This window comes from Peromyscus maniculatus, chromosome 6, assembly GCF_049852395.1.
Source record: "Peromyscus maniculatus bairdii isolate BWxNUB_F1_BW_parent chromosome 6, HU_Pman_BW_mat_3.1, whole genome shotgun sequence".
Lineage (NCBI taxonomy): Eukaryota > Metazoa > Chordata > Mammalia > Rodentia > Cricetidae > Peromyscus > Peromyscus maniculatus.
The window spans coordinates 124,484,596-124,512,143 of record NC_134857.1 but is presented as its reverse complement, the minus strand read 5'-3'; the positions used below and the strand labels follow the sequence as shown (position 1 = coordinate 124,512,143).

At 39.3% G+C, this 27,548-nt stretch overlaps 1 protein-coding gene across 14 annotated transcripts in view; it reads left to right on the top strand.

Moving 5' to 3' along the window:
• The first annotated feature begins 747 nt into the window (after positions 1-747).
• Sh3glb1 (SH3 domain containing GRB2 like, endophilin B1) overlaps positions 748-27,548 on the top strand; it is an 81,390-nt gene continuing 54,589 nt past the window's right edge. For 4 of the 14 annotated variants that reach the window (XR_013052404.1, XR_013052405.1, XR_013052406.1 and 1 more), the window contains exons 1-9: positions 750-1,012; positions 8,530-8,671; positions 10,970-11,098; positions 13,920-14,053; positions 15,609-15,701; positions 18,879-18,965; positions 20,864-20,887; positions 26,046-26,135; positions 26,576-26,676. Coding sequence is in view for 4 of the 14 variants with exons in the window: in XM_076575092.1 (XP_076431207.1) it covers positions 941-1,012; positions 8,530-8,671; positions 10,970-11,098; positions 13,920-14,053; positions 15,609-15,701; positions 18,879-18,965; positions 20,864-20,887; positions 26,046-26,135; positions 26,576-26,676 (872 nt within the window). In the remaining 10 variants the exon portion in view is untranslated. Of the gene's footprint in view, positions 1,013-8,529; positions 8,672-10,969; positions 11,099-13,919; positions 14,054-15,608; positions 15,702-18,878; positions 18,966-20,863; positions 20,888-26,045; positions 26,136-26,575; positions 26,677-27,548 lie in introns of all 14 variants that reach the window. The other 10 variants (XR_013052408.1, XR_013052409.1, XM_076575094.1 and 7 more) reach the window with 6 other exon arrangements.

The window sequence follows — 27,548 nt, the reverse complement described above, 5'->3', positions numbered from 1 at the left end:
GTTCAGCACTTCCTCAGTGCCCGACAGTGAGTAAAGCTGTAACAGGGTAGGGGGCAATAAAGACAATCTCGGTCAGCACAGGGTGGCTGGGTGGGTGTCCACCCACGCCGTCAGCAGCCCTTGACACCGGACCGCATACAGGAAATGCTGGCCAAAGATTCTGCAGTGTCGGTTCTGTATTTCCTCTTAAAGAACTTCTGTCCATGCTTTTCTCTCAGAGATACTCACTGAGGCTCCCCGGGAGAACCAGGGTGGGGTGCAGGGCAGCCCAGAAGGCTCCGTGTAAGGACTTCTGCGGATGCTCTGACCCTGGGATTAGTCCCTAGTGACCTCCAGGGGTCGCTGTTCCGAGGGCGTCAGCCAGGAGCTCCACCCGACAAGGGACTTCAGCCGCCCTGCAGGGGTCGCTGTTCCCGCGAAGCCCTCTACAGCGACTCCGCCCGGTGGTGGGTCCTCGGCCGCCCTGCAGGGGTCGCTGTTCCCGCGAGTCCCTCTACAGCGACTCCGCCCGGTGGTGGGTCCTCGGCCGCCCTGCAGGGGTCGCTGTTCCCGCGAGGCCCGCCGGCCGGCTGAGGCCACGCCCCCCCGGGGCCGGCCGGTTTCCGCCGCTGAGGAGCCCGCTCCACCGCTGCGGGGCCGCGGGGTCGCGGTGGGTGTCTCCCGGCGCGGCCCGCATCCCGGCGGCGGCGGCGGCGGCGGCTGGGCGACGCGACAGGCCGGCCCGGGGCGCGCGCGCGCGCGCTCGGGGACGCGGGCTCTCCGGCCCGGCCACACCCTCCGCCTCCTCCCGCCCCTCAGGAAACGACAGCTGCGCGGGGCTGGCGCCGCCTCCCGCCGCCTCCCACGTCCGCCCCGCCGTCGCCCGGCGCCCCAGCCCCGCCGCGGCGCCCCCCGCCTCCCCGCGAGCCCCGCCGGCGGCCCTGGCCCGCTGCCGCCCGGCATGAACATCATGGATTTCAACGTGAAGAAGCTGGCGGCCGACGCGGGCACCTTCCTCAGCCGGGCCGTGCAGGTACGGCGGCGGCGGCGGTTGAGGATGGGGCGGTGGCGCCGGCGAGGGCGGCGGGGACGGCGGCGGGGACGGCGGCGCCGAGGACCCGGCCTGCCTGCCTGCCGATGGGCGCGGCCTGGCGCCCCTGGCCCCGCCGGCCGTTGCCGCCCCGCTCTGCCCAACCGCCGCTGGGCGCCGAGCGAGGCGAGTCCCGACGCGGCCCGGAGCGTCCTCCGGCCGGGACACCTTGGGTTCCTCCCACCCCACCCCCGGGCCGGAGGCCTCGGTGCCCCCAGCCGAGCACCTCGGCGCCACCCCCACCCCTTCTTCCCCTGGGTGGCTCTCGCCCTCCCGGCTGTGTCCAAGAAGGGAGTTTCCTTTTCCTGCCCCTGCGCCGGCTCGGGTCCCACCAGCCCGCTCCGGCCCTGGAAGGATTGTGCCAGAGCTTAGCAGTCCGTGGGGGGAACGGAGATCGCCTGTCCCTGTGGGTGTCCAAACTTCACCGAGGGCGCAGGAAACCTGGGCTTGGGAATGTTCTGGCCCCGTTCTCCAAGTGGGCTGTAGAGCAAGGGGAGAGAGGAGGGCAGGGTGCGTGTTGCTGTGTCCGTGGTCACATTTGGTACGCTTCAGGCACACTTGGAGGGGAAAAGTTCACGGCGTCTCCTTATTCTGTAATCAAGGAAGGGAACTTGGGCAATAGGGAACTTGGGCGGATTTTTGCAGTCAACACCACGTTATGCAAACGCAGTTAAATCTATGAAACAGATGTAAATTTCACAACATGGGTTATAAACAATCTGGTATTTAAGTTAGTGACATAGGGTAGCAACAGCATTCTCTTCTGTAAGAAGACGAAAATAATGTCCCATGTGTCAGAATTACAGCAAACTATATCTCTCTTCTGTTACTTCGTTTCTTGTACCCTTTACCCTAATTTTATTGGCACCGTTGTCCTTGGCAAAAGGATTGGAGAGTTCCCCCAAGGTAATGACTGCCTAGCTTATGAAAAATAGTGTGATGAACAGTTTGCTGGACATTTAACATATTAGCTGCAGCCCTCTCTGTCACCTTGCTAGAGAGACATTGTGAACCCTCCTCTGTATAAAAGGAAGCAGCCTCAGAGATGTAAATAACTTGCTTGACTTTGTGTGGCTAGTGTGGAACTAGTTGGCCTCTGGCGTACCACTGTACTAGAAGCTGATTTTTCTCAGAATGAGCATTGCAGGCTTAGGATGTGTAGAATAGCAATATGATGTGGCCTTAGAAGAACTTAGAGATCATTTGGTAAAATCTGAACATTTTATTATCAACAGCGAATAACTCTTAGAGATGGGAAATTCCAATTCCATCTAGCTTTTGATTTCCTGGACCGATGTGATGAGTGACAAGCTAGCTGCCATACTTAACCCTGTTATCCTCCTTCCTTCTCTGAAAAGTATGGTTAAATAAATGGGAGGTGAAATAAAAAAAAATTTTTAGACTTAGCGTTGACTTCAGTAGAGGACCAGAGCTTGTGGTATTTTTTGTTTAGTGCTGGTTACCTGTTAAGTAAAGATTTGACACTACATAATGCTATAATTAACTGTGTTTCAGACACATAATGCATTCTGCCTCAACAGGGCACATTTACGAAATTCAATCCAAATTATTGAAAGACTCAATTTTAAAAAGTAAATCTAGAAAAACTCTTTAAGAGCTGAACTTCCCAAATGAATTTTAATTGCTTATTGTTTCAAGTGCTTTTGAAAGAAGGCTTTTAAGTTGTATCCTAATATGTGAGCTGGTAAATAATTTTCAGTCTTACTCAAGCATATGTTCCATGTTTAGCTTCCGTATTAGGAACACCACTGATGAGCAGCTAATAAAATGAACGAAGTATCGCCCTCATGAAACCCAGAGTCTAGTGGAATGCAGCCTGTGACTGTACCGGGGGTTGGTAGCCAGTGGGGTGACAGTGGACATGTTGCAGCAAAGGAGAGCTAGGCTTGCCATTCTAATAGGCTGGCCTTAGTGGAGCAATGAGACACAAGGAGATGTAGTTCTGGGTGTGTGTTTGGCTTTTATTTTGGAAGAAAGGCATTCTAGACAAAAGAAGCTGGGGCTCTAGGGATACTGGGGAGACTGGGTGGGAGAAAGCTGTGGCCACAGGGTAGGCTAAGGGTATTAGTGACTTAGTTGACAGTGTTGGCTGTCACATTAGCCCTGGAGCATGAAAAAGATGTGTGAAAAATGACTCCTCAGATTTTGGCCTCAACCATTTATTAAGAAGGAGAAATTTAAAATGGAGAAAATCTCCTTTTGTATTTAGTGTCCTTTTATATTGTCTACAACTGTTAATGTCACATGCTGAAATATTCTGGTTAAACCTACAGTTTGAGGTTTGCTGCACAGTTTTTCAGAAGAAGAGGCCAGGTAGTTGAGAGTAGATTAACAGAACGGTGGTAGTTGTTGAAGCTGAATTGTGGGTACGGGCTTCTGAAGTTCATTATATCGTTGGGTTTTTTTTTTTTTTTTTTGTCTGTATGTTTGACATGCTCCATAGTGTTTTTTTAATAAAGTTTTTAAGGAAAAGAGAGTATTTCTAAAATAAAACATGAAAGCTAGAATGCTGGCATAGTAGTTTACAACACAGCACTGTTTTCTTATTCCAGCATGTAGGCAGTTTCCTAGTTACTGCTCTGAGCTATGGTGATATGAGTACAGTGCCAAAGTGCCGGGTTTCATGCTAAGAATAGTTTAAGAGCTGTGCCAGTGAAGAATGGTAGACAGAACTAGGCCCTCTCATTTCCAAATAATCTCCTTTCAAATCAAATTGCACTTTTTTTGGTTTTTCAAAACAAGGTTTCTCTGTGGAGCTTTGCACCTGTCCTGGATCTCACTCTGTAACCCAGGCTGGCCTCGAACTCACAGGGATCCACCTGACTCTGCCTCCCAAGTGCTGGGATTAAAGGCATGCGCCACCACTGCCCGGCTTAAATTGCACTTTAAAAAAAAAAAAAAAAAAAAAAAAAAAAAGGAGGTCATTCCCTGGTCAACTACTATAGGTACTTTCATTTTACCTAGACATTTTCATTAGAAATTAAATTTCTTGTTTTAAAAAGAAATGTGAGTTCAAAACTGTTCAACTGTATAATAGGTAGATAAGTCTTGGTACTTTTATAAATGTTAGGGTAGAATGTATAAGTGACTAAATGTTACTAACTCATCCAATGTCTAGTATAATGCTCCCAACTCCGACGGCCGCTTCCTTAAATTTGTTTAGAGAGAATATATAATGAATTAAACTTTCTATCATGTTGTTTTACTGTGCTACAGATGAAATTAGTATGAAAAACTGTGTATCAGATTATACTTTTTTTTGAGAAGTTGGGCCCCCAAATGTAAGATCATGGGAAATTTCTATTTTTCTAAGTTTACATTTTGATAAAGAAATAGAAATATAACATTAGCAGTGTTACTCTGTATCTGCCCTAGCCCCCTCCCATTTTTTTATTTTTTTTTAATTCAAGATAGCATTTAAGCCATCTTTAATTGGGTAATTAACTGAATATCCTACAAGAAGCAAAGACAGACATGCAGTGCTGTAAACAAATACACAGCACAAGGAAGCACAGAGTGGGGTGTATTTGGATTATGGCAGTAAAATAAAAATTACTACCTTCTTGTGGTCAGCATAGTAATTATTCACTCCCAAAACTGTCACCCTAGACAGAATGTTGAATCACTCCAATCCTCAACATATTCCTCACTAGAATTATTGTTCTTACCCTGTAGGTTTTTTTAAAATCTGATATAAACAAGATGCATATACCTTAGTATATGGATTTTTAAACACAAAGTAAGCCCTTATATTAAGAAATTCAGAATCATGACAAAGATGCATTATCTTCTTGGGGAAAAAAAAGAAAACATTATAGAAATAAGCTAGGCATGGTTGCACATACAGTGCCTGAACTCAGCAAGGTAAGGCAAGAAAATCAAGTTGAAGACCAGCTTGGGCGTACATACCACAGCTATCTGCCTTTCAATAATAACAGTAATGGTAAATTTGTTAAATTTTTTGAAAAAGAACAAACCTGTGTTTACTGAATCTGAAGCATAAATGTGAGTATAGTGAAAACAGAAAAATGAATGTGGATGTGGAACGTTTTGCTGGTCCTCAAATACCTTGCTCGCTTGGGCCTTCCTCCAGAACTGTTTTCTAAACAGGTTTTCACATTCAGACTCGTGGGGAAACTTACCTTTTATTCTAGAGGAGTTTGCTGTTACTTTTTTTGAGGGTTGGTTTTGTTCATTGTCTTCTATACTAAAAAGCAAAACCTCATTTTTGTAAATTCTTACTGTGTAAGTCACTGTTCTAGTTTGCTTTCTGTTGCTCTAATAAACACATAATCAAAACCAACTTGGGAAAGAAAGGGTTTATTAATCTTACAGTTCACAGTCCACCAGCAAGGGAAGCCAAGGCAGGACCCCACAGCAGGCGCTTGCTGCAGAAACCTAGAGGAACATTGTTATTCCTAGGCCCATACACTGCTACCTTTTCTTAGAGAGACCAGGTCCACCTGACTACAGATGGTTCTGCCCATAGTGGCCTGGGCCTCCCTACCTCAATTTACAAGAAAATGCCCCCAGACATGCTTACAGGCCAATCTGATGGAAGCACTTCCTCCTTTGGTTTTCCTGTTACTGGGTATATGAAGTTGACAACCATGATTAGACGTCACTCTTAAGTGTTTATTTATAAGTTATATAAGGTTTGCTTTTTCTTGTTTCTTTGAAGACTCAAACTCCATAGCAAATACATGGCTTGTTGTAAATATCATCTTTGCTCTCTTACATTCTCACTATATTTTTCAAGACCAAAATATAAAAAAAATTAAATGATAAGCCAACAAGCCTGCTAACCTGAGATTATGAAGTATTTTTCCCAAATAACTAACTTTCTAATCATTAGCTCTCTGAAAATACTGTCACAAAACTTGCCTGAATCCATTTTGTCTTGATAAATTCAGTAACTATTTCTTGAGTCACTATAATAAACACGTTTTAATAGTTTCTAATCTGTACTTTAAGTCTAGTATTTCTAAAATGTTAGATAAAATTGACATTTTGCATACTGGAAAGGGCCCTGTATTTTCCTAATCCTTGGATAATGTGTTTCAGTTAGTTCTGCCTATTAACAGAGGCCAAACTTGTTACTAGAAGAGTACCTCACACAAAGACTGGCCTAGTAAATAATGATTTTTATAATGATGTTGACCTCTTACTAATCTATTCTTTGGAAATCTAGTCTTCATTATAACAGAGATTTCTAGAAGGAAATTAATGTTGGATATGCATACAAGTGGCAGATGAGCTGCTCCTTCCTCACAAATGGCATCTCTCTAAACTCTTCACAGGCTGGTCCCTGCTTTTCTTTTCTTTTTCTTTTTTTCTTTTGGTTTTTTGAGACAGGGTTTCTCTGTGTAACAGTCCTGGCTCTCCTGAACTCGCTCTGTAGACCAGGCTGGCCTCAAACTCACTGAGATCCACCTGCCTCTGCCTCCTGAGTTGTTTTTTAACTTATTTATTTATGTATATTTTTATGTATGACTGCTTTGTCTGCATGTATGCCTTCATGCCAGAAGAACGCACCAGATCCCACTATGGATGGTTGTGAACAATCATGTGGTTGCTGGGAATTGAACTCAGGACCTTTAGGAGAGCAGCCAGTGCCCTTAACCTCTGAGCCATCTCTCCAGCCCTGGTCCTTCCTTCTTCCAGGCTCATTTCTTCCCCAGTGAAAATGTCCCCTATTCTCCTAATTCCTCCTCTTCCAAATAGTTATTCTTCTCCACTTAGATTTAATATGTCACTCAGAAAAAGAATCGCCTATGTTGGTCTTATGTTGAACATCTTTAAACCCTTGCATGCTTCTTCTCTGATTATTTAGGTTTTGTTTCTTCTTAACAAAAATGTTAGATTCTGAAGAATAGAAACTTTGCCTGTTTTGTTGGAAACATAAATGCTTGCCCTAGTTAGTACTAAAACACACACACACACACACACACACACACACACATATACACACGCGTTCTTAATATTTATTGAGGACCAAGGAGGAGATGGCTCAGCAGGTAAAATCATTTGTCAACAAGTGTGATGATCTGAATTCTACCCCCAGGACCCATATGATAGGAGAGAAACCTCCTTCTACAAGTTGTCCTCTGCCTGCCACATGTGTGCATATGCATACACACACACACACACACACACACACACACACACACACACGATAAAATGTAACTGAATCTGTAAAGGAAGGCTATTTGTTGATAAAGGCTAAGAGAAGTTGTTCTTCCTGGTCCCCCTTAGTGATGTTCACTAGGTATTTCCTTTCTCTCTGTGCTTTCTGAGTTTGACCTTGCCATTGGAGGTGAAGTTGTACATGTACAATTCGAGTGTATTCCTCTCCAAAAGGTCTGCTGCTTAGAACCCTTGAGAATAAGTAAAGAATACTCTGTAAAGGCTCTGTCCCAAGAATGAGATTCCAGTTTACATGACTGACCTTGGAATCGGGTTTGCCATAATACTCTTGCAGACAGAGGTTCTAAGTTCAGTTCCCAGCACCCATGTCTGGTGGCTGACAACGCCCTGTAACTCTGAACTTCAGAGATCCATTGTCCTCTTCTAGATTCTGTGGGCACCTACACTCATATTCTCTCTCTCTCTCTCTCTCTCTCTCTCTCTCTCTCTCTCACTCACTCAACACACACACACACACACACACACATATTTGAATTCTTTTTTTAAAAAATCTTATAAAAATACTTCTCCTGTATGAATAATGTAGCAAAAAGCCTATAAACACATTGTTAGAGCATACCCTGAAGAAACGACCTCAGTGATGCTCACTCAGAAAGTTCCATAAATGTGTAACTGGGGTATGATTAAATTTATAAGTAATATATAAGTCATAAAAATTAAGATATTTCAGATTTTAATAACAATGACCAGGCTTTAAGCTGATATTTATTTCTACAATCTTACTTAATCCTCAAAATACTTACTGTTTGGGAACCCGAGTCAGGAAAAGAGTCAAAACTATTCTGAGCTACACAGTAAAACCATATCTCAACAAGATACAAAAGGAAAAAAAAACACTGAAAAGTTTGCCAGTGTCAGTCAGCATGCATACAGTCAGGATCTGAACTCAGATTCAGCCAACTCTAACCCCAGTTTTTATGTTAGGAATGTTTATGTACCATGAAATATAGAACTCACATCAAGCATTTTAGCAGAAAACATAAGATAGTCACCATAGTGCTGTAGTAGGATGTAGGAGGGTGATGAATTACCATAGACGCACATGGGCGTGCACACACACACACACACACACGTAAAACATTCATAAGCAATGGCTTACAAATAGGCCTGGAGCGTAATATTTACATGTTTAGGATTATTTGGATTTGAATTTGATTTTCACTATTGACAATTTCCTAACATGTGCTTGAGGTGTGTTTATGTATTTATATACTTATTTTAAATAATCACAGTTTACAGAAGAAAAGCTCGGACAAGCAGAGAAGACAGAATTGGATGCTCACTTGGAAAACCTCCTTAGCAAAGCCGAATGTACCAAAATATGGACAGAAAAAATAATGAAACAGACTGAAGTGCTGTTGCAGCCAAATCCAAGTAAGACACTTCACTTCTCCTCTGCCTGCGTATTGCCTGTCAGTGTTTTTAAGGTTGAAAGCAGAGGCTGTGTCTTCCAGGTCTTGGGCTGTTTTATTACGTGTGATGTGGGTTAGGAAGAGATGGTGCAAGTTTCTGTATACCTCCTAACAAGTTTACAGAAACACTTATTAGAGGTCTCATGTTTTCCTATAGGTTATTACACTTGATTTTCAGACAACCAGAGGGTTTAGGATCACAAAAGTCAAAAGCCTTGCAAATGAGGTGTGCACTAGTACTTACAAAATGGAACTGCTAAGTAAGCCTTTTATGCAAAATAGCCAGCTAACTAAGTGGAGCTTCAACTAGGACCCAATGTATAGACATCTAGTCTTTTTAAGTGACACCTTACATACCAAAACTAAAGGGAAAAGGCAGCAATGCCTGTTTTCCTTCCCCAGTGCTATTGTGAACACACTGCAAAATTCCATAGTCTTAAAGTCCAGCATTATAAAAATACTAATAATTCTATGCCAGCATAGTAAACTGTAGTAACTTTTAAAAAGAAGTATGTAAGCCTTGAGTGAGGCTTCGTATCTTTAGGCACCATGAACACAGTATGATGTTTCTTGCTCATTAAAGAACATTTAAGTTATACACAGCTATACTTTAAAACTACTTCTTGTTTTTTTCTGCCCAGAGGTCCCACCCACATATGTAGAACAGTCTGTATACACTGTTTTTCGGAATGGCAAGTAAGCTCCGTGACTGGCAAGTAGAAAAATATAAAACAGTCCCCACAGTATCCTCCTCTCCATTGTTTTCCAAGAAGTAAATCAGGTTGATTGTTTTGTGCTCTGATTGTAAAATTGTATGGACTTAAAGGAATCTTTTATTTTCCCTGAAAGTCCTAAAAGTTTGATATTTTTAAAGAATATTCATAAATACATAATGTTATAGCAGATTTGCCTGCATATTTTAAGATCTGGTGAATGACTTAATGAAATGAAGCAGTGTTTACTAATATACTACATACTTTACTTACTGAATCAAAATCATTTTAGAATTCACCATTTGACTTTTGACCATATAGGTCAAAGCAATTATAATTGAAAATCACAATCAGAAACTTGAAACCTGATCAGCTCTCATGGGTGGTTCTTTCAAAATGATTCATTTTTGTTGTCAGTAAAGGTTTTGGATTTTTGTATTTTGTTTTTGTTTCGAGGCAGGGTCTCACTGTATAGCTCTGACTGGCTTGGAACTGACTAAGTAGATCAGGCTGGCTTCAAACTCACAGATATTCTCCTGCCTCGGCCTCCCGAGTTCTGAGACTAAAGGCATGAGCCACTACACCTGACTAATTAAAGGTTTTTAAGTTCTGCTTTAAAATACTTGTGGTTTTGCCGCAGACGCTGCCAAGAAAAGCAAAAATTATTTTGACATTGTCTAATTCATATATTTTGTGTATTACAAACTAGCCCTCTTATGTATTATAAATAACATTATTTTAGCCAACTTATAAAGTATTTCCATTACTATTTCAGGACCTTTAAAAAAAAAAAAGAACCCTTTACTATAATTTAGGAAGATAGCAAACCGTAGTCTGTGACTGCCACACGTACCTGCGTGTGTGCATGTGAGCGCAAGTTTTAGGTGTCCTACTATTGATGGATCTGAAAGCTGGTCCAAGGTAGGACGGTTGTGTCCCTTAAGAGAGAATTAATACATTTTCATGCTAAAATGTGTCAGATGTGGCTCTTGGATCTTAGATACTTTGTGTCTGTATTTCTGTGGCTGAATATTTCTAGTTTTAAAAGGATGGACATACCTTTCAAGTAGATTAAAGGCAGCTTCACTGGATAGTAAGTTTATAATTCCTCTTTTGAAACTTAAGATCTCAAAGAATAACTAAATACCAAGTTTAACTTTAGAATGTGTCTGTACCAAGATACAGTACCAGGTTTCTGAACTATAAACCTTTAAAGATTATATAATAATCAACATATAATTATATATGATTAGACTTAAAGATACATACTTGAATAAATGCTAATTTTATATTTTTAAGAGGTAGTAAGTGGCTGGAAGGGGAACAAACTCTTAAATAATATTTCTCTTTTGTAAGAATTGCTAATGTATTTTAAATTCTTTTCATTTGTTTTGGTTTGGGGGGAAAAGGTCTTCATTGTGTAGTCAAGACTGGCTGCAGACTAGAGTATTAACCCCTCCGTTTACCCAGTGCTGGAGTTCCAGTATATCCACCATGCCTGGCTTTTTCACTTGTTGAAACACTGGTATTTCTAACCTTTCTCCTAGATGCCAGGATAGAAGAATTTGTTTATGAGAAACTGGACAGAAAAGCACCAAGTCGTATAAACAACCCAGAACTTTTGGGACAATATATGATTGATGCCGGGACTGAGTTTGGCCCAGGGACAGCTTATGGTAAGTGACAGTGAAAGGTTCTGAAAGGAAGATTTTTACATTGAGATTTTTACTATTTAAAGATATCAGCATATGGTAGAATCAGTTTTAACATTGTTTATTATGTTAAAATTTTGATGGAAAAAATACATATTTAGAACATTCACAGCTTTCTTAGATCTAAAAATTAAATGAATTCATGTTCTTATTGGTCTTCATTACCTCTGTTATAAGAATATACTGTAAATATTTCAGTGTTACATACATATTCAGTTGACTGGTGGCATTAAATAATATTTAGGTTTATTTCCTTCTGACACAAAGAGAATATTCGCATAGAAACTTGAAGTAGTCCTATGCCATAAGAAAATTAGGTCTGGTAATAGAAACATGAACTTTGAGGTCCGTGTAGGGCCAGAGATGGCTTAACAGGTAAAGAAAGGTGTTTGCTGCCAAGCCTGACAGACTGAGCTCGATCTCTGGGACTTGTAATTGTTATAATGACTTACATTAAAATTTTCAGTGCTTATTTGTTTTATATTAAAAGTACTTCGCCCACAGTAAATGTTCGGCCATATTCCTTTTTTAACTTATGCAGGGTCAGCACCCAGAGTATGTTAGTAGTCATCTTCTCCAGATACATAGACTGCATTGCATTTCTAGTTCATGTGTCTAGCATGTGTTTACAGGTGGCCCAGCTTTGATAGCTCCTGTACTAACTTACATTACAGTTTGATTGCTCTGTGTACTTGTGTGAATGTGGGTATCTCTATGGATGTGTGTGGACATGCCACAGTGCTTATGCAGAGGTCAGAGGACAACATGCAGGAGTTGGCTCTCTTCTATCATGTGGGTCCCAGAGATCGAGCTCAGTCTGTCAGGCTTGGCAGCAAACCCCTTTCTTTACCTGTTAAGCCATCTCTGGTCCTACACGGACCTCAAAGTTCATGTTTCTATTACCAGACCTAATTTTCTTATGGCATAGGACTACTTCAAGTTTCTATGCGAATATTCTCTTTGTGTCAGAAGGAAATAAACCTAAATATTATTTAATGCCACCAGTCAACTGAATATGTATGTAACACTGAAATATTTACAGTATATTCTTTGTAATTTTAAATCTTTGAGAAATCGGAAATGATTAAGTTTGAAATTAAATTGTAACTGCTAATTTTCGAGAAACTTCATGTTTTATTGCTTGCTTGTTCTGAGCTCATAAAGACCCAGCTCCTTTCTTTACCTAGTAGAGATCTTCTAGTAGAACATGACTGTTAAAATATTGTAGATTTTCTCTTTTTCTTAATCTATTTGCACTTCTAGTAATTCTGGTGAATGTATCCTGGTACTTGAAATTAGACTTTGAGAATCTATTACCAGAAAACAATGGCTAAAAATGATTGTCCTAGGCATAAGTCTAAGCACATAATAATATATTTATTTGTTATCTTGGTATATCCTCACTTTTTTTCCTATCTTTTGGAGTTTTGAGACAGGATCTTGCTATGTAACATTGTTAATAGTATAAATTCTATCATGCCCATTTTAAAAACAAGGGAATTTAATCTGTGAGCACACTGCTAACAATTCAAATGCAAATGTCTGTATTCAGAGCCAGGAGTTCTTAACTCCTTCCCAATCTGGATCTAATCTCATTTTAACATAAAAGGATTAAGATCTACAGAACCCAAGTTTATAGGAAGTAGAACTGGAAATAGAATCCTGTTCACGTGGTTCTCTTTCTGTGTGCTCTGATCTAAGTCTGTTTAAATATCAGGGCTTAACTATTGTGAGACATGAGCCTGCCTGGACTTCTTCCTCCCTCTCTCCCTCCCTCCTTCCCTCCCTCCCTCCCTTTTCTTGAAGTAGAAAGGGTTTCTTTTGGCCCACACTTGCAGATTACAGCGGGGTCATGGCAGGGAAGTCACAGCAGTCACCTAAGAGAGATGGTTCATGCATCTGTGTTAGAAGCTGAGGTGAATACTAGTTAATGCTCAGTTCCTCCTCTGTTTCAGAGTCTGCAGTCCCTTGGAGGGAAGAATTCCACCCACAGTGAAGATGTCTTCCTACCTTAGTTAACACCCTAACCACAGGCATGCCCAGAGGCCATCTCCCAGGCAGTTCTAGATTCTGTCATGTTGACAATTAACACTAACCATCACACCTAGCATATGATATCAAAAATGAATGAATTTCACATAAAGCTTTTTAAATGTCTTCAAGCATTCTCAATTTGATGTATAGAGTTTCCTGTAAGCCATATGATAGTTTAGTGAGTTCAAAAAGGTAGAGCCCCTTGTTATGGGGGGAAGAAAGCTCAGAGGTCCATGGGTGCTAATTGCCAATGGACAACATGCCTAGTAAATGGGGCTCCTGGGAGTTATAGCGGTATCCCCATTTTCCAGTACCCCCACACTACCCCCTAGTGCCTCAACATGAGCTGCTTTTAAGATGTAAACTCTTATTTGTGGATATCTCAGGTGTGTATGGATACAGAAACACGAGAGATTGTAACTTGGTCTACTTGTTAAATACTTGGTTTTATTGGGCTCTATCCCCAGGCCAAGTTTGTGTCTCCCGTGTATCTGTCCTCTTTAATCTCACTGTTAGAAATTATAGTTATGATGTGATAGGCAGGTAATTCATCTTTGTCATTTTCATTTAGATATTTACTGTAAATTTACTTTTAAATAAGTACACCTTTCAAATAATGTTTGATTCTGAAGTAAACAAGCTGACGACTAACTTTTGAGCAGATCAAATAGGTAAGTTATAGGATTAATTTTCTGAAATTACTAGACATAGTTTTAAAGAAACTAACAAATGATTTTTTGTTCATTTGCAGGCAATGCCCTTATTAAATGTGGAGAAACACAGAAGCGAATTGGAACAGCTGACAGAGAGCTGATTCAAACATCAGCCTTAAATTTCCTCACTCCTTTAAGAAACTTCATAGAAGGGGATTACAAAACAATCGCAGTGAGTTGGAAAATAACTCCATTTGTCACATAATTCAGATTTATGCTTAGTTTTTAATGGATAATCTACCCTCTTAGTGATGGTAAATGTTGCAGATTAAAACACTTAAATATTCTGAACAGACACAGAACACAAACTAACCCTCAAGCAAAGGCTGTTAGTAACCTGACCCCCATATTTTAGTCCCACATTGTTGATGTGTATGCCTGTACATTGGTTTTCATGCATTACCAACACTCAAATCTGTGGAGAAATTTCTGTAATGATGATGAAAACAAAACATCATTATATATACTTGCATGTTAATTTAAACCAGAACTAGAAACCTGCTAATTATTTCTGTTCCTATACTTTATCTGTGTATTCCAAGAAGTGTATTACTTTTAAATGCCATTTATTGCATAAGCATTAAGTTGTCACTTTCTTTCAAAACATAATCTGTTAGTCCATAAAGCTTGTCTTATTGCTGACAGAGAAGGAAGCTCTCAATGGATATCGTTCCATAAAACTTTCTCAGTGCTACTCATTGTTGTACATACAACCTCAAACTTTAATTAGCATATTCTATACTACAGAATGTCCTAGGAAGTATCAGTATGCTTAACCATAGCTCTGCTCTGGATATATAAGTAGTTTGGGCTTGACCTAAATTGATATAACTGAAAAAGATACTAGCTTAAGCCAAGACTATGGCTCAGTAGTAAAGTGCTTACCTAGCATGATGAAGGCTGGGGTTCAGTCCCTTCCATTAAAAAAATAATAACATGTCAGTAGGATGAAATCTGATATATGGAATATAAAAGTTAAGAAAATAGACTCTTATTATAGTTAGTATGAAGTATTATACAGTAACTTGAGTTATGTTTATGTATTATTCAGTCTGTAAATTTGAAATTCTGTTTTGGAGTAGTTGAGTTCATTTGATGCTACAACATATTAAAAACAGCCTGCCCAGTCTGTAAGGGAGATCACATAGGGCTTCATAGAGCCATGTCCTAGGCCTTTCTAACAGTCTGAAACAACTTCTCAGCCTGGCCACCTCCGACACTGTAGGCCAGATGGCTCCTGGTTGTGGGAGCTGGACTGCATGTAGGATGGTTAGCAGCTTCCCTGGCTTCTGCCCAGTAAATGCTATTAACACCCCCAGCTGTGACAACCAAAGATAGTGCCAAATATTCTCCAGAGGGAAGCCTGGTGGGAGGATATAAACATACGGCAAGATACTAATACACCTTCGTTTCTGGGGTTCAGAATCTAGGATGTTTTAAAGTAGTATTAAAAGCGTGGGGAAGGGGAATGTCAGGTAGAATATGCCTGTAATTATAGCATTCAGAAACCAGAGTCAGGAGGATTGTCACAGTTCAGGGCCAGCCCAGTCTGGTCTACATAGTGGATATCCTATCTCAAACAAGCAAAAAGGAAAGACACCTGTGGGGTCACTGTACCGCTTTATGATCTGGTGCACATACTTCATACAGGGTGATTCCTTAAGTGTGGATGGTCTTATGGGTTTTAGCATCCTTAGCTTTACTTTGTTCTTTTTGATTATTTATAGAAAGAAAGGAAACTATTACAGAATAAGAGACTGGATTTGGATGCTGCAAAAACAAGACTTAAAAAGGCAAAGGCTGCAGAAACTAAAAGTTCAGTAAGTAGTGTATGTTTATCTGTTTCTAGTAGAAAAACATTTCAGCTTAATAACTTCAAAGAGGGTGAAGTATTTTACTAGTGCACCGTGACAGATACAGATTACAGAGTAATATATGGCGTTGGGGTGTATTTTTGTTTTGAAACAGATTGATCAGAACTAAATATAGCCGAGTCAGTACAAAATAGTCATCATCAAGAGGCATTAACACCAACACTGAGGTAGCTCCTACAGCTGCTTTGTACTTCATTCTTAGTGTGCATGGCTAATACGCTTTTCTAAAGACATTATTATAGTGAGAAATGGGGAAAGATCTTAAGACAAAAATGAATCAAGTTTGAGAATCATTGCCTATGGCTTCAAAGTAAATAATTTTCTTTCCATATCTAACTCAAAATAAATAACGAAATTGTCACCAATAGTTCCAAAAGATTGAATAGTTAACATGGTTTGCCAGATAGCTTTTTTGAAGAGGAAAATCCATATGGATAAATAAGTTCTGGTATATTTTTTAGAAAATCAGCCTTAATATAGGTTTTTTTTTAATTGTTTATGTATTAATTGTCTATGATAGTTCAGTGCTTTTATGTATAACTATTATTAAAAGGTTTTAGTTTTAGTTTTAAACTTCAGTTAATCTAATAGATTAACTGTCTATTTTCATTCTGTTGTGTACAGTACTTAAATTAGATTTAAATTGTAACAGTTTGAAAAACAAGTGTAAGTTTGTCAGAAGAAGCTAACATTTTAATTTGAGCATAGAAATGTGTTTTATTAAGAAGCATAATATCTGGACTCTCCACCACAACCACAATCATTTCATAATAAGCTTATACCTACAATGCTAGTGATGCCGTATAGTTTTCTTTGATGAAAGAAAGGTTGAAAATCAGTGTATAGTGAAATGGATCCTTTGTTTTTGTTACTGCTGGGGAAGGGCTCTCTTTGATAAGATAGTAACTGTAAATTCACTTCTCAGTTTAGCATGACATCCTCACCACAGTGTGATTTCTATTAAACTATCTGTAAAATTAAAACTTATAAAGGAATGCTATGGATGACAAAAGACCCTAAATTAATTTACTAGTTTCTAGTTCTTAAGATAAATGAGTTAATAGGAATTTACTTTTAAGATACTAATTTTATAATCAGGAAAATCTTAATAAGGATCATTGGGAAAAAAATTATCTGGAGTAGAAAAAAATCTTTGATGATTATAGAATAAGAATCATATTGCTAGGTTCCATTACAAACATTTATTTAACAACTATTATGATGATAGTCTGTCTTTCAACCTAGAAAAGTGCCAGGAAGCACACAGATGTGACTGTAACTGCCCTTTGATTATACTAACATACTGTAGCCCACTATGAGGATACATAGGAACTACATATAGTCACCTTCTGGAAACTGATTCTTCTTGATACATGGGAAAGTTGTTGGCAGTTGATACAACCCAGAAAATTCATGTTCAGAATTAAAAGATGATACAGGTGGGATAGCCCAGCAATTTATGTAAAGTTTTTTAGAATTGCTACATTGTACAAACAAAATTATCTGTAGCCAAATAATAAAAATATTAATCCTTTTCCTTATATGACTCATTCTTTTTCAGACATTATTGCCATAAGTCTGAATTACTTTTTGTTCTGTCTTTCAAGTAAATGAAAATGATAGAGACCACTGGAAGTTTAGTTTTGCTTTTTTCTCCTCACCCCCCCCCCCCCCCGCTTTCTGATATATTTCTTGGTTTTGAGTTGGCACGTAAAGAGGGTATTTCTTACCCCAGATATTGTTGAACTTCACTGTTGTGTTTTGTTGTTTAATGTGAATTATGTTGTGACTGCCCATTACTGTCCTAGTAAGGGTTGGAACAAGGTTTATCTCTGCTTTCTAATAGAGTTCTTACTGTTTGCCTGTTCTCACTCTTGAAATTCTCTTTGTATTGAATGCTTGGAAGTTCATTAACATTGCAAAATTTCTGCTACCCTCAATTCACAAATTATTAGATTAAACTTTTTGATGATTTAGCCCTATCAGTGGAAAAAAAAAAAAAGGAGTTTTTTTACCTACCTATATATCTATCTACCTGTATCCAGTATTGACTAATTTCTTTTTACTGGCTACTGTATTGAAGAAAGGTAAAACAACATCAAAGACAGGTCTCAAAATACACCAGCTTAGTGAAAAAGAAAAAAGCTACTTGGCTTCACAGTGAGTAAGAAAAAAAAATTAATAGCTTGTTGATACAATAAGACTTCTGCTGAGAATGTGGCTCAGCCATAGAATACTTGCCCTGATTCTGTTCCCTGAATCACAAAATTAATAATAATAATAATAATAAACAGACATAGATACACCAGTAATCCCAATACTTGGGAGTTAGAGTTCTCTCCAACAATGAGGTCAGCATGGAGTGAATGAGAAACTGTCCAAAAAAATCCACAGCAAACAATTATATCAGAGAAGCAAGGAAAAACTTGAATTAGTGCATTTAAAGTATGTTTGGTAACTTAATCATAATATTGGCTTTTCAAATTTTTTTAAGGAGAAAAGAAGTAGTTTATAGTGTTTTCTAGCATTTAAAGGAATCTGAAAGAAAATGGTCCTTCAGATAATTCACATAGCATATGCTCTATCTGTAGACTTTAGTATTGCCACAGTAACCTATAATCCCAGTAGGTTAGAGCGTTGTTCTGTATCCTTAACATTACCTGTACACATTTGCATTTTCAGTTTGTTATAAATACAGACTGCATGCCTTTCGTAAGTATGAGGAAGATCTGTCTGAGAACTGAAACAGAAAATGGTTAGAGGTGCCAAAAAGTCAAAAAATAGAAAGGCGCTTTAAATAGAAAGTTTGTTGGTATGAAGTAGGCTTTCATAGATGAAAATATAATTTTGTTAATTTGTAATTTTTAAAGAGGTATGCTTCCCCTAAAAAATGTCTGATTTGAAATTAAATATTAACTGATTTTTGTTTTGACAATTCTGTATCTTTGGGTAGGCACCATTACATGAAATATGTAGAAAAACAGATAGTTGGTTGTTGTTTTCAATAGAAAGAACATCAGCTCTCTTAATGCCTGTTGAGCTTGTGCTTTATTGTGCAGAAGTAATTTGTTCGGTGTGTTCATGGGTATAATGTGTTCTTTGTCTCTCATCTATGCACTTAAGCAACTAAACTCCGCCCGCCTTGAAGGAGATAACATTATGGTAAATTTCTCTTACATGCTCAACTTCCTGCATGTAAAATGGCTGAAGGTTTGTTGGCCTACTGTGTTTTCTACATCTTCAATAAAATGCCTTCTCTTGCTATTAGCTGCATGGAGAAATCGAAGTAGCTGAAGTTAAGCATTGATTATGTCTGGGCAAAAAGTGCCAGTTGAAGTGATACTGAAACTTGAAGAACCACCAATTCATTGGTCATGCCAAAACAGATTTTAAAACCATGTAGGTGTGTACAAAACAGATTTTAAAACCATAGGTGTGTAACGCTGTTTGACATCTGGTAAAAGATGGTAATTTAGTGTTAGTTTAGGCTGAAGTTTCAGTGTTACTCTTAGTAATGAAAATTAACAAGACTTACCTTACTTGGAAAACAGTAAAAGATTACAAATTGACTTCATTTTTTTTTGTTCTTTTCTTTTGTTTAATAACTTTATTATTTACCATATTGTTATTGGAATTCAGTATAGCATCATTTTTTTTTTCTGCCATTCCAGGATTAGACAAATTCCAGTGGCCAGGCCTATTCCATATCCAGTGCTAACTCACTTAGAATTTCAGAATAGTGATAGCCTGGAATAAGAGAATGAAAATTGTTTATAATAGCTAATGTACATATTGAGCTCAAATTTAAGAAAGTTTTGAGATGTTAGGTTTGTTTTTGTTTTTTGCTTTAACGAAATAAAATTATATGAATCTAGAAAAGCAGTTAATTCCTGTTAGTCTCTAGCAAATGATAGTCCTTGGGGCTAGTTACATGGTTCATTCAGTCAGTATCGTGCTAGCCATGCAAGCATGAGGAACTGAGTTTGGATACCCCAGCACCCACATAAAAAAATCCATGTATTGCCGTGCTAATCTACAACCCCAGCACTGGAGGTTCAGTAAGGGACCCTGGTCAAAAAATAAGGTGGAAAGTGATCAAGGAAGACACCTAAAGTCAGTCTCTGCCCTCTGCATATAAGCACCACTGCCACCCCTTTATACACACACACACACACACACACACACACGCACGCACGCACGCACGCACGCACGCACGCACGCGCAGATAAATAATTCTTGGAATTATAGTCTAAATAAATTGCCGCCATTTAAAGTAGTGAGAAATCAGTAGTCTACTTAATAATTAATGGGTCATCGATTGATTGCTTTTATTCTATCAGCATTGAGCTAAAAGCAGAAAAAATAAACCTGATGTTTTGGTATTTGCCTTTGTTTCCAACTATTAGTTTTTGAAGCCCTGGCTGAATTACAGCTTTCATTATATAGCAAGAGAATGTGTTTACTTATTTCCATTGTCCTATCTATAGGTAATTGCAAAGGGTGAGACTATTTCAGTCATTTTTAATTTTGTATAAATCATAGATTTCCTTTTGTCCATGGTAAAAATAGCCTAAGCAATTAGCAAGACTTTGCTTGATTTATTAAAAGCATTTTGTTTTACAGCTATTTTTCATCTACTTACAATAAGATATTTAACTGGCAATCTTAAATTTATTAATTTCAAACTGATTATTTCTCCCAAAAAATAGCTGTATCAATAACATTCAGTGTCTATATATCTTTGTTTTGTTTTTATTTACTAAAATTTTAGAATTTATACCTCAAAGAGAGGTTAGAAATCATGTAGTTCAAACCTGATTTGACATGAGAAACTCTGTAGGTTCTCTATGAAAGGTCAGGTATTCTCAATTTGGGAAAGCTGTTACTCTTATTTGTAGAGTTATCATAAGATTTTGAAGTTGGTAGTGTTGATACATATAAAAGGCAGATTTCATAATATATTCAGCTATGCTGATTTATATTACTGCTGTGTTCACTTTGTAAGGGGGAGAGTATGCCATTTAAATTAAATACATTTTTCTATACTAAGTTGTAGAAAATGTTAAATTCATGCTTTATATTTCTCTCTGATTTTTAATGCTGGCTAGATTTGGGCAGAGGAAGTGACAAAAGTAAGTAAAATTTTAAACTACAGAATTGTGAAACAAGAATTTAATTGACATTCATTCAATAAACATTAAGAGGGTACCAGCCTTGGAGCCACTCACAATTATGGTCTATGTTGCAAGTCTATTAAAATCTGAAAACTAAGGAAATTATCAAGTTTGTTTACTAATAGCAGTTCCATACGGCAGTAGAATGGTGTCCCAAAGATGCTGTATACACCATGAGGAATCCTAGACAACAGTTGAGCAAGTGGTACTCAAACAGTGCCTTGCTAGAAGACAGGTGAAATACTTGATTTATTCATTGACAGTAATTTTTTTCAATGATATTTTAAATGTAAAGAACACTGAATGTTGTGACCTCTATCTTCAGAGAACTGGGTTTTAGGGAAGTAAGATGGGTCTCCTGAACACCAAATGAAATTTTCTGTCACTTTAGTAGAAAATACCTATAAAATGTATAGTTTATAGCTGCATAAAACACAGCATAGCAAATATTTCATTTACAGTCCACATCATAATTACAATTTCATCATTGTACAGTGTGGCAGTTGGATCTTTGGACTTGTCTTCTCCCTTAGTGTCATAGTGCTCCTTGTGAAAGCTGTCAGTCTGCCTGTTGTCAGCTGTCCCTCTTCCCCTTTGCCATCTCTCACTTTGTCTTGGCTAGGAAATCAAGTTTTAACTCAAGAAATTAAAGAAGAAAATTGTGATTTTAGTGTAGATTCATATCAAATGTTACTTTAGGTCTTCAGTCATTTGTCATTTACTCCCCAGTCTCAGACTTACCAAAGTCTGCATTCCAAATGAGGATAATGTTGGTAATTGAGGGCAGGTACTGACTGTGACCTCAGATATTTAAATAGCTTGGAAGCCTTAACTTTTATTTTATCAGTTATAAAATTGCTGATTTGTTGCTAGAGTTTTCCGCCTTGCCCACAGTCAGGACAAATCTTTGTCACCCGCCAGTCCCACAGCCGCTCAGACCCAACCAAGCAAACACAGAGACTTATATTGCTTACAAACTGTATGGCCGTGGCAGGCTTCTTGCTAACTGTGCTTATAGCTTAAATTAGTCCATTTCCATAAATCTATACCTTGCCACGTGGCTGGTGGCTTACCGGCATCTTCACATGCTGCTGGTCATGGCGGCGGCTGCAGCCAGTCCTTCTGCCTTCCTGTCCTTTTATTTCTCCTCTCTGTTGTCCCGCCTATCCTTCCTGCCTAGCCACAGCCGATCAGGTTTTATTTATTGATCAATCAGAACAACTTGACATACAGACCATCCCCCAGCACAGCCAAGTGCAGACCATCTCAGACACCTGCACTCAGGCCCATGGTCCTAATCATCCTCTATGCGGACCTGCTGGGTAACGCCACAAAGAACCCAAGAAGGGCTCCCACAGGACATACAGAACATCCCACAGCACTGATTCCTCTGTGTGTTTCATGCATAGTGTGTTGAGCTGCTGATCGTGTGGTTTGGCAGTGCAAGTGAAATGCTTGACTTAAGGTCTCCTCTTCCTGTGTGGAATCTTAGTCAACCTAGTGTGGTCCCATCCTGGCTTCTGAGTTCTTTTGAACCTCCAGCTTGAAAAGAGGGCAGAACAGCATGTGAGAAAATAGAAGCTGAGCCATGAAATCAGGATGTACTGATAAAAATATCATGACCAAAAGCAACCTAAGGTAGAAAGTTTAATTTGGCTTATTGTTCCAGAGGGAGAGAATATCATGGCAGGGAAGGCATTACATGGCAAGAGGAGCAGGAAGCTGGCTGATCGCTTTTTTATCTGATCATAGGAAACAAGGAGAAAACAGGAAGTAGGGCAAGGCTATAGACTCACAAAGCCCACCCACAGAGTTGTACCTCCTCCAGCAAGGTGCACCTTCTAAACATTCCATAGCCTCCTGTCTGTGAGGGCCCACAAAGGTTTCCTCATGAGATCTGAGCTTGTTTTACCCAGCAGAGCTGCATTAGAGGATTGCTTGACCATGTGCATGGTTTCTAGGTGATTGGAAGGGTCTGCACTTAGCTATACTAGGGGGAGGTCTTTTGTTCCACTCCTTGGCATTCCTATAAATAGCTATTTAGAAGAGACAGAAGGGGCTGGTGGATAACTCTCCGGGCCCTCCTGAGGCGATCCTATGTTTCTGTCTGTTTCTCTCCCCTTTATCCTTCTATCTAAATCTCTTACCCTCACTCCTCAAGAGTACCCTGGGGTGAAAACGTGGGAGCTGGCCTCCCAGCTGGCCTCCCACACCTGTCTTAGGGTTCTCTTCCTGTGAAGAGACACCATGACCACAGCAACTCTTACAAAAGGAAACATTCAGTTGGGGTGGCGTAGTTTCAGAAGTTTAGTCCATTGTCTTCATAGCAGAAGCATGGCAGCATGCCGACAGACATAGTGCTAGAGAAGCAGCTTGGGAGTTCTGTATCCTGATGTGAAGGCAGCAGGAAGAGCAAGACACTGGGCCTGGCTTGAGCATTTGAAACCCAAAGCTCACTCCCAGTGACACACTTCCTCCAACAGGGACCACACCTACTCCAACATGATCACACTTCCAATAATGCCACTCCCTACGAGCCTGTCGGGGCCATTTTCATTCAGACCACCACACCTCCCAAAATAGCATCACCAACTGTGGACCAAGTGTTCCATACATGAGCCTATGAAGGACATTTTCCATTCAAACCACCACTTGGGGCATCTTTCCTTAATACAAGCTCATAAAAGATTTCTGTTTATAAGACTTGAAAAGTAGTTGGTGTAGTAAATTGGGGAAATTTATATTTTAAAAGTTTCTGTTATATAAGGGTATATGAAAACACGGGAAATTTGTCTAAATGGATTTGAGTTCTTTTTGTATACTTTGGCTTCTATCATTTCATAATTTAAAAAATGTACAGAATTCAAAACTTTATGTTCCTAAAGATCTAACCTAAGCCCATATAAGTAAGTAGGTAGTATCAACCAAGGTTGTTACAGCAAACACCTTAGAAGTATGATGAGCATCTCTAACATATAGGTACTGAGTTGTGATACCACCACCCAATAGCTTGCCCGTTTTCCAATTTACATCTTCAAGGAGCTCTTAGTATACACCAACCCAGGTTAAAGTGTCATAGTAAATAGGTAGCTTGCTAGCAGTAATTCTTAGATGATCTCCCCTAGAAATGTGTACCTTAATTGTAAGTGAAGTCAGAAAGAAAAGATACTCTAGAAAATCAATGATTACTACTAAACTTCATTGTCTCTAAGCCTCTCTCGTGCCATTCTTCCTCAGTAAACTGATGATGCTTATTCTCTATTGTCAGGTAGCTAGAGAGATGGGAACGTTTGACTATAGCAAACTTGAAATTACACTGAAATTCGTTGATGAGATGAGGTTCATTCCTACTGTTCACTCTCAGAATCTCAAGTCTAGATAGTGCAGTGTGACTTTCTAAGCTTCATAGGATGGTGCTGTTCAGCTGAAGTTAAGCATTAAATTTTATTCAAACCTAGAAGACTAATGTCATGGCTTTAATGAGATCAGTTAATATTGTCTTTGTTTCCTTTTCTTGCCATTAAAGCATTATCACCATTTCAGTCTCGTGCATCTTGATCACTTGCATCTGACACCTAAGTTGTCATTTCTTTACATTTGTACAGAAGGAGCCGTATTATTAGATTGTTCTTTCACAAACACCTTTGTAGAACCAGCCCAGTTTACCTTTGAAACTCATTTGCTTTGATTTGCCGGAGGTTTTTCCACTAAGAAAAGCCATTTTGTAGTCCATCAAGCAGAATAGTAAATAGTATAAGTGTAACCTGAAGTGATTGGGATTTCTATGCCTTCTAGAAAAAGAACACTGATTCTTTTCATGAACTTTTTCTGCTTGCCACTGCCTTCCGGATAAAATTGACTTTAGGCCTTCTAAAGTATTTGCGTTTTGCTTGAAGTTAATGTATTAACTCTAGTTATTGTGTAATATAACTTAACATGTTTTCATAAATCTAGTCTAGTGGTCAGTGGTTACTTTGTCCCCTTCCCCAAGTCTGTTACCAGTGGGATATTAGAGCGACTGACCAACCATGCACTTCTTAGTTAGCTCGCTCCTGGAGGTCACTTTTGTCACCAAAGGATAAAAGAGATAAAGAAGGCTACGAAAGGAAAGTGTTTGACCTTGCTTTATTACAGCTAAGCAGTGATGTCAATCGTCTGCATATGGGTAACTATGCCAGAGAGTCTGTCACTGGCGATGATTTCCAGTAGTGGAGTTAAGCTCATTATTTCAAAGAAGCTGCAAAGTTTTAACTTTTCTTCCTTATTTTCCTGCCAACTACTTCTGATCAAAGTTCTGAGATATCTAATGCCAGTATTTAGTATATTTAGATTTTGTTAATTTTCCAGTGAACTGTTTTGTTCCAGTACTAAACAGAAGCCAGTAGTGCTACCTACTTCTCGTTTCCAAAGTCAGTGACTTCATCTTGGTAACTTGAAGAGTATTTATATCATGCAAATCAGGATGTTAGAGCACTTCCTTTTTCCTTTCAAGTCAGTGTACTAGCACAACACTGAAGACCAGCCATAACTGGTAGAAAAACTTTTAAACCGTAATCATAATAAATGATGTTAGTGACTACAGCCTGTTATACATACTTAGAAATTGTGAAAGAAACAAAGTTAAGTTGTAGGACAACTAAGAGGTGTCTTAGCAACAGCAACAGTGTTTAGTAACTAAATATAAGAGGTGGAAATCCTATGGCTTTAAAATTGAAGATTGATGTTAACTTCAAGTACAAAAAAAAAGCACACAATAATAATTTGGAATTTTTAACATAATGTTGTTTTATACTTATAAAAGTATGGTACTCAGGATTTTGTAAAATACTCAGCAAAATACTAGAAAAGGTATACTGATATCTTGACTGTCCTAATATGTCTTTAGACAATCAAGCTTTGGCAGGAGTCGAGTGTTGGTGAGGAATCATTCTGTTCATAGTGTTTGGTGGCACAGCTAGTTCTAGACACTAAAAACCAGTTCAGGCCGCACACACACAGAACTGGGGAATCACCAGACTCTTTGGGGGTATATTGGGGGATTTGCAGGCAGCAGGGCTATCTGTGTAAAGTGAACTAAATCTTCTAATGAGATCCTTAAAGTCTGTTCTAATTTAAGTCTGAACAGGAATTACGAATAACTCAAAGTGAATTTGATCGTCAAGCAGAGATTACCCGCCTTCTGCTAGAGGGAATCAGCAGTACACATGTGAGTATTACGTCATTCTGAACAAAAGACGCTGAGACAGCACTTAGGCAGCTAAGGAGCAGTTTGTGAAGTTCAAGGCACCCTGGCTACATAACAGACACTGCCTTTGAAGGGATCTTTCTTGTGTAGTTAACTATCAGGAGAGTTTCAAGTGTGAGATTTTAGAAGCGAGCTGAAGAAATATGTCAATTTTCTCTTACATCACTCATTTTTCCCATTTCATAAATCCTCATGTTGGCTCTTCTTGGCTAAACAAAATGTGTCAATATATTATTCACCAGTAATTAGTCTTAATAAGCCTGATCAGAATATGAGCATTAATAAGCTTTGTAATAGGATACTTCAGGTTCCCTCCCTCATGACAGTGTTATCCTTTATTCTCCCTTGGCTTGTGCCACTTGAAGAACTTGTGAGAACTGACTGGAACTTTTCCATTGCAGGCCCATCATCTCCGCTGTCTGAATGACTTTGTAGAAGCCCAGATGACTTACTATGCACAGTGTTACCAGTACATGTTAGACCTGCAGAAACAGCTGGGAAGGTAGCAATTTCCTTGTCATATATGAAAGTCAGGATGGGGAGAGTGGAGAGTTAGACTGGAGAGAAGGCTCAGTGGGTAAGCACTTGGCACACAAGCCTGAGGAAGGACAGAACAAATGAGACACAGCAGCATGCATCTGTAATCCCAGCACCATGACAGCAAGATGGTAGGCAGAGACAAGAGAAGTCCTACTTCCTGGACCAGGGAACACGAGGCTGCCAAGGGGGGGAGGGGGGAGCATTAGAGAAGAGAAGTGAATGAAAACAAAGCATGGCACCTATGTATGAAAATGCTGCGATAAAGCTCATTGCCCTGCACAGTAACATCACCACCAACACAGAGACATAATTGTTTTAAGTCCTGATGGAAGAAGTCCAGCTTTCTTATGTGTGTGGCTGGTGACATGGCTCAGTGGGTAAAAGCTCCTGCTGCCAGGCCTGATGACCTGAGTTCAAGTCCCAGGACCCACATGATAGAAGGAGAGAACTGGTACCTGAAAAGTGTCCTCTGACCTCCACATGCCCACCATGGTACCTAATAAAAAAAATTTAAGATTTCTATATATAATCCAATAGCCGGGAGGAGAATTAAGAGTTAAGGATTTTGTTAGCTTGTATACAAAAATTCCTTTTGTAATTATCAAAACTTAGGAGGTATTTTTTTTTTTAGCTTTCCTAGCACAAATCAATGTTACCAGAGATGAGAAGATAATTAGGGGAATAGTTTTTTAGTGCCATATAAAGAAAATGATAGATATATTTGAGGCTTAACTTTTCGGTTACTACTGAATGTTTTTTGCTGTTGGTTGAAGAAGATAGATTTGGCTACATGAATGCTTTGTTATCCTAAAGGTAAGCTAATTCGTATTTGTT